We start from the raw sequence: 7,789 nt of genomic DNA on the forward strand, positions 1-7,789 counted from the left end.
TGTCAAAGTATTTTACTATAAAACTTTACTTTTTTTACTTTAAAATTGAACTGAAACGGACGTTTATATCAATATTTTAATAAAGTTTTCGAATTAATGTCCAACGGGTTTTAATCGGTTATATTATTGCAACTTCAACAGTAAAAAAGCCATTTGTTTTTATATAAAACTTACCATCGATGAATATCCACAAGAACTTAAAGTAAATAAAATTATAACAATAAATCAATTACCACCAAAGGGTTTACCTTTTTGGTCTACGTGAGAATGATCACACAGCGTCTGGCAACGATCATGCTTTATGATCATGCTTCTTCATGATTTCGGTGGTGGTAAAACAGATTCCAAGGAAGCACCCAGACCCAAACCGGCTCAGGATTCTGCGGCATTTCCGGCACCGTTTAACGATCATATTCAGGTGCAACTCTTCTCGCGCATAAATTGTGTGCAAGCAACCTGAGCAATCTGACGCAATCCGGCCAGTCCGTTGCTAGTTCTCTGGCTGAAAGCTGAAAGAAAGTCCCAGGTCCCCCCGCCCTAGCAGGTATTTCGCATGGCGGAACGTGTCGACGTTCATGTTCAATGTTGAACGATTTCTCATCATGATATGGCAGAAAACATGTTTGAACAAGAAATTCATAATCTTCTTCGTAAAAAACACAGAGAGAGATAGAGACACGAGAAAAATGCTATCGACAACCAGGCGCATGCTCGAACCCCATCATGCACGCCGCCGGGGATCGAGGCGTCGAATGGCCGACAAAAAAACAAGTAAATTCGTGGAAGCAGCTATTTCGGCCGCTTTTTTATTGTACACTCTATCTTCTTTGCTAACTTTGCTCCCGATTCGATTCGAGTTTTTTGTCCATGTGGAACCTATCGACCGCGTGCGCCTGAACACAAGTGAAAGAGAATTGAGCGCTGAAATGGTTGAGATAGCGACGCGCCGCACGGATGGAACTGGTCGCGAACGATTGGGGAGGTTGAGGTCGGTCGGCCGGTTTGCTTGCTACAGCTGATGCGGATGAGTAATGCCTGTGCCGCGTGTACAGCGAGGACGGACCGCGACGGAATCACCGAACAGCTGACCGGTACACGACCAGCGCAAGACCGTGGACCGCAATGGACGCTAGCTTTGGCGATCGTCTCGGGTCGTTGTGTCTCGGGTCCTCATATCTGGTAGCTGCCATTGACATAATTTGAGACCACACTACTTGCTACATAAGTTGTGTTTCTCTTTCTCTCGTTTTTTTTTCTTCAATAAAATAAAAGATTCAGCTCGAAGATGAATTCCACGGGAAGGGATGTGTTAGCCTTTGCCGGGAGAACCATTTTGGCAACGGTGTTGCTAAGGGGCGAATTTGTCCTTCTGCCTCACACTGCAAGCATCGTTTGACGATGACGTTACATGCTGGTCGGCGTGCTTGTTGCTTGCTGGGCTAGTGACGTAGTCAAGCACATGCTTTGCGAGACACATTTTGTTCCCCGAACTGTGGGATACAGCTTGTGCAAACAGGATGTAATGCGAGGTGTGAGGCGTGTGACCGCGAAATCGATACGAATGTTTCGATTTATATGATCGCGTTCTATGTGAGAGTTAAAGCACGACTATCATATTTGCTATTCACCTAGTCATTGCTGACATTAACTTTATTTTAAGTAAATGTGTTTCCAAAATCTGCGTGGAGTGCTTTGGAGCTATGAAATTCATCAAGAAATTCAAATACAGCACGTGACGATCACTGCATGGTAAAGTAATATATGATCATCTGGGAATGACTTTACTTTTAAATAGCCTAAGTTATGTTGTGTTGTTGAGAGAGAGAGAGAGAGGGTCAGTCAGTAGCGGATCGAGGTCCCAAGTGGAATGACAAGATCTTTTAAAATTATTGGTACTCGAGGCTCACACGTGTCTTACTTGTCGTGTGCAAGTGCCTACTAAACCTTAAAATATTTACCTTTTATGTTTGATTTTATTTAGATAGTTTTACAACAAAATTATCATACCAAAGTTTTAAAAACATTTTTTCGTGTTGATTGCTGTAAACTATACGAAGTGGTTAACTATAGAAAGATTACTTTTTAAGTAAAAATCAATAGCAATTGGGACAATAAAGCGAACATTGTGATGAAGGCTGTCGTAATAAATATAATTCATATTTTATGAGCGATCATTTTAAAATTTCTATTCACTATACCTTTATTACTGTTTTATTTGTTGAGGTTATTGAATTTATTTATTGTTTTTTTTACTTGATTAAATTAATCCAACTTGTACCATTTGCTTGTACAATACAGCGTGATTTGCCCACCCGAGCAACTTTGGTGCGTGTCTTGGCTAAGAAGCGTTACCGAGCGTTACACACGTATGAAACCCACTATGGTGAATCCTCATGATCAGAGTTTACTAAATACGAAATGTTATCATTATTATAATAAACTACAGCTATTTATGAGAATTGTATTTTTTTTTGTAACTTACCTCAAAGTTGATTGTTCATTAATTTATAAATGTAGGAGTTAAATTGCATTTTCTATGAGTAGTAAAATATCGCTTGCTAGACAGTTTATATTCGGTATGTTGAGGATAAACGGGGTGATGGATAGTGAAACACTAAGAAACTTTGCTAAATCGACCGTAGGTTTACAAATACTTAGGGTCAAGAATTGAGATATAAAAACGAATAATTTAATGATTAAATTTAATTTGAAATTTGAATTTCAAATGTTTTAGATTATTAAAACTAAAATATAACTGTTATTCTGAATGAAATTTGTTTAATAATTTGTTTGTTATTGCATTTTATGCCTCAACTCTCGGATTGAAATTGGACCGTATCTCTCGTGTGTTTGGAATATATTTATTAACAAATTTCCAACAAGCAGGGTCTTAAAAGGTAAGCTACAATTCAGCAGTTGTTTATTGAGCTTTATTACTTCTTCGAAATGCAAATTCAGTTTATGCTAATTATAAAATATTTAATGGCAATCAAGCCATAACGGGCGTGGTTCGATAGTTTATATTATTTCTTTACAAAAAATCACTCACCTGATTTGAAGTTAAAGATATAGAACAGAACTAAATACTATAACAAAAACACAGCGGCGCTATTGCAGTATCATATCAGCGTTCGTTTTGAAAGATTTTCGATGAATAGTTTATTATTATGTCCTCATTCAATAAATAACGTTTCGCAGGGAGACAATAAATAGATCGCAAGGATGCAAAGGATAAAGGAAAGGGCTTAAGCATATAACCCTCCCAAAGCCAATAGTGCACACAAGATGTAAGGATGCGAATGATCGCTAACGCCCCAACGCCACCGTTCCTCCGATTGTAACTGATTGGAAAGGTGACTCCAACCAGGGGATGGGAGCGATGGAAAGTTGACGATACCGCTGTTCGTTTCAATCCCCCCTCTTATCGGGGATTGAGTGGCGTACTATTGGCCTCCCGGGGATTTAAAAAAAAATGGCTCAAAGTACGCATCCGGGGCCAGGTTGCGACTTTGCTTTGGTGTACGGGTTTACGTGACCGGGCGCAGTACGTTCCACTTTCTAGTAGGCGTGTGCTGCGTTCGACGAGGAAGAGGGCGAGGAAGAGGAACCGGAGGAAGGAGAGGAGGAAGAGGAAGAGCTACCGGAGCTGGCAGACGACGAGCTGCCCGAGCCAGCATTGTAGGCCGTGTACGAGCTGGAACCACTCGAGCTGGGATAGTACGAGCTGTAGGCGAGGCTGTGCGACGAACCGGACGTGGACGGTTCCCAGACGCGGGAGTACGGTCCGGAGGACGATTCCCAGGACGAGGGTTCGTAGCTGGAGGCGGGCGTAGAGGAGGCAGGAACCGGTGCACCATACTCAGCGGCCGGTGTCATTGGCATCATTGGCATCATCGACATTGGCATGCCGAGTCCGGACTTCTTCACCAGCTGCGCGATCAGGAAGCCGAGCACCAGCGTGATCGCCAGCTTGGACAGCATGAGCGCCTTCATTGCCTTCAGTCCGATCAGGCCCATGAAGATCGGCATCAGCGCCTTCATCTTCAGCTTCAGCAGCAGCAACACTGGAAGCAGGAGTTTCTTCTTCAGTAAGTGACCACGGGCCGCTTCTGTTGGAGCGAGAGACACACCGGCAACGGAACGGGGGAGTTGTAAGGGGGGGCGCAGCGGGTTAGTTCGATGTCCATGTGAGTGTTGTGCATGGTGGGTTCGTGTGTGCAAAATGCGTGTACGTTTGTTTGTCGCAAATACTCACCAGTAGCAAGTCCGGCCGGTAGTACATCGATGTCCAAACCCTTATCGGCGCGATAGCTCACGACGGTATCTTCCGGCAGCTGGACACGGAACTCGTGCGTGGCCAACACACGTCCCACACGGTCGAAGATCACCTCGTCCACGTTGCTGGCGTCGAAGGCACGAGCTTCCTCTTCGCGCAGTCCCAGCATACCGTCGAGATACAACAGAACCTTGCCCTTGAGGCATCCCATTACTGACGCACCATCGAAACACTCGTTCACGATCGACGACAGCAGCTCCTCACTGCTCGCAATTCTGGGCCGTTCCTCCTCGACCAGATTGGACGCGATCGAGGCCCCAGCAGCAGTACCAACAATCAGTACCACCACCACCACCAACACCATGGAACAGGATCGAGCCGGCATCATTTCGTTCAGGACCTGCGTTCAGGATAACTAAGTCACGACACGAACGCACACACACTCTCTCACTCTCCCTTATTCTTCGCACACAGGTTTACCGGTTGTGTCGTGGGTGCGGTGGTATGTTGATTAAGCAAAGGTCGGAAAGCTAATGATAGGGTATTTGGTACGCCACCACTGTTTTATACGTCCGAATCGCGCAGACGGCACTTTCCAACCCTGCTGGTGTTGCGCCGGACGCTTCGTGTCGGGCTGGTCGAACGGGACGGCACGTCGAATGCGGCCGCACTACGGTACAGCGCGTCACCAAATAAGCTCACAGGTGCGCGTTGACCGTTTTTGGTTCCGTCCACAACCAATCGACACCAAGTGTCCTACGGCCATTTCGCGTTCGGCACTGCCTGCCCACGCGATCGCGTTAGTGGTGTGCGTTAGTCAGATGGTAATCGTCGATGAAATGTAAAGTGCGACAAATAATGAAAGAAAGGAAAAAAAATGCGGCACAACGACATGTGGGTAGGATTTCGATTTTCAAACCAATGCTCCATTTCGGCGATTTGGTGGCCGTACGTAGGAAAACCTGCGATTGGCACCATTATGTATGCATGGCAGCGCACATCCACCCCATCACTGCCCGGGCGCAACACCGAGCGTTTCGGTGGTAGGGAAGAATTTCGAACCGCTCCACCTCGATGCTTGCCCGACGGAGGCCTACTTGCTCGCGATGGCCACGCGGCTACGCTCAAGAATGATCACTTTCTCTCCAACAAAAATTGCTCGTGCTGAAGAGGAACGTTAGGGCCAGCTGACGGGCAGTTCCAGCGGTGGCTCTGTGCGCGAACTGCGTCACTAGTACGATTCACTTCCGGACACTCGTTGGCCTGCGACATACACCTACTAAACTCATTGTGATAGCATAAGCGGCAATTAAACCACAAAACGCTACTGCCGGCCACACAATCGCCCAGCCGCGCACTTCCGTTAGGGTCACGCGCTCACTTTATTATCGTTTTGTTTTCATTTGGAATGCACTGCGGCTGCTTTCCCAGCTTCGGTCGCGGCAGAGTATCCATGGGTTTGTGCAATCGTTTCTCAATAGCCATGGACAAACATTTAGGCTACCTTATTTCGGTGTGTCTCCACACACTTTGCTCTTTTTTTTCAACTCTGCACATAATGCCCAGAAGGTTGGAGAAGTATTTTCACTCGTTTGCGTTACACGGTATTACGGTTACGCATGGAAGCGGAAGTAGTATAACCACAAATTAGTACACACTGGGCATTGGACGACCAGTAAATCAAGTTGACGCATTTTCGGCGATTGCCATAATCGTAAAAGGTGAAAATGAAAGTTGTTATAATTGTTTCGTACCAAAAGTACACGGTACTTTATGATTCTCTTTTTATTGATACAGGTAACTGTTACATTTACATGCATCAATGCGAGTTGCAATTGTGAGATGTACAAGAGTAGATGTCTAAAATTAACATAGATCATATATTGACCACTTTATTATTTGTAGTGCTGAAACATCCGGCTAATTTCATTACTAAAACCTCAAGATGTCCAAGTATAAAACATCTGATATTTGGACGATCTGCACACTTCTGCTTTTTTTAGCGGCGTAATAACCTCAAGATGTCTAGACCTACCATTTTTCGCTATCTATTACTTTATTGGCTAGATAACCAATCTTGGAGAATTAGTCTGGATGGGATTTTGGATCTGTTTTTCACCTTTATAGGCACAACAACCTCAAAAGGTCTTGACCTGAATACTAACTTGCAATAAAGTTGCTGCTATTAGTAGATATCTCTGGCTTATTTTCTCAGAACATACATTTATAGGACATTTGTTGAAGAGAATTATTCTGTATATATTCCGTTAAACTGTTTTAGTTGCTGTACTGACAATTGTTGCACCTCATTTGAACATCATCTTTGGATATCATCATTAGAATATCTTAACATTAATAAAATAAGGTAAAGCAAATGTCTGTCAATTTCATGAATTTTGTTCGGTTTTTTGCTTCACTTCATCATTAAAAATATGTTTTAAACAATTGCAATCATTTTTTAAGTTGTGCGAAAAATTTTAATAAAACCCCAGAATGTGCATGTTATAGAATTACAATTGATTAGGTATTATTCTAATTATCTACAAAGTTGGAAGACGAGAAATGAAATGTATTATTATTTCATGCACAAAATATATTAATTTGTACTTGTTTACAAACAAACAGCAAATTTAATATGTACATAGCATTAAGTCTACTCACATCTTCTAATAGTAATACTCTGAATAAACTGAGGATTACACAAAAGAGAGAAAATTGTATTGATGATGTACCAATAATTTCTAAATAATATGTGACTGAATGGAATAAAGCAAACAATGTTCCCCCTAATAACAGTCACATTGGAATCTAAAGTATGCTAACGTGTCTCGGCGTTACATTGCATAAAATATGAGCACGTAGTAAAAGTGCGTCCCATTTCTCTCTAAAAACAGTTACACCTCCACGTTTTGCCACCAGACGTTCTGTTGATGCATGTGGACCATTTCGTGCTGAAATAGAAAACGCAAGCTCATTCGTTCTGCATTAGGGAATCGATGCTATTCGATCGGCTACGAATACCAATCAATTTTCTCCACTATAATACTTGCATGAAACGAACAAACAATACCATGGAGACGCCTGGTGCGTTACGTGCTTGCCATAAATAAGTCAACGAGTGGCACGGGTGGAATGTTCAACCTGCAACCTGCCCGAAACGGAAGTGAAACCGATAATCGAACATTTCACCGAGCGCATATGGGCAAGAATACTAACCACAAGCAATCTTACCACTCGAACAGACAGGTAAGCGTTAGAAGAAAGCCGTTTGTTATACAACTTTAGCGAACATTTAAGCATACCCCTAGCGTTAATCGATGGAAAGTCATTAGATGGTTGATGGTTCTTAGATTAACTAAGCGTGCTATTTCGTTTCGATAGGGATTCGTTTATTGTGCTCATAAAAATAGTCTTAGCAAAAGTCTTGTCGCGAACATTCGTTACAAATAAGTTAAATAAATTAGGTTTCCTGCACGCGGATGCGTTTCGTACAAATCGACTGCTGATTCAGAT

The 7,789-nt window shown here is 43.1% G+C and overlaps 1 protein-coding gene across 1 annotated transcript; it reads right to left on the minus strand.

Moving 5' to 3' along the window:
- Positions 1 to 3,558: 3,558 nt before the first annotated feature.
- Positions 3,559 to 4,664, minus strand: LOC128298297 (uncharacterized). Its single transcript, XM_053034042.1, has 2 exons — positions 4,256 to 4,664; positions 3,559 to 4,109 (listed from the first exon to the last, which is right to left on the minus strand). Exons 1-2 carry the CDS (start codon positions 4,662 to 4,664, stop codon positions 3,559 to 3,561), a joined length of 960 nt encoding a protein of 319 aa, XP_052890002.1.
- Positions 4,665 to 7,789: the final 3,125 nt, after the last annotated feature.

The sequence above is a fragment of the Anopheles moucheti genome, chromosome 2, assembly GCF_943734755.1.
Source record: "Anopheles moucheti chromosome 2, idAnoMoucSN_F20_07, whole genome shotgun sequence".
Classification (NCBI taxonomy): domain Eukaryota; kingdom Metazoa; phylum Arthropoda; class Insecta; order Diptera; family Culicidae; genus Anopheles; species Anopheles moucheti.

Excerpts from the sequence above, each read along its gene's own strand:
- LOC128298297 (XM_053034042.1), bottom strand. The coding sequence starts at position 4,664 with ATGATGCCGGCTCGATCCTGTTCCATGGTGTTGGTGGTGGTGGTGGTA. Across the intron at positions 4,110-4,255 it reads ACCGGCCGGACTTGCTACTG|AAGCGGCCCGTGGTCACTTA; the intron begins GTGAGTATTTGC and ends TCGCTCCAACAG.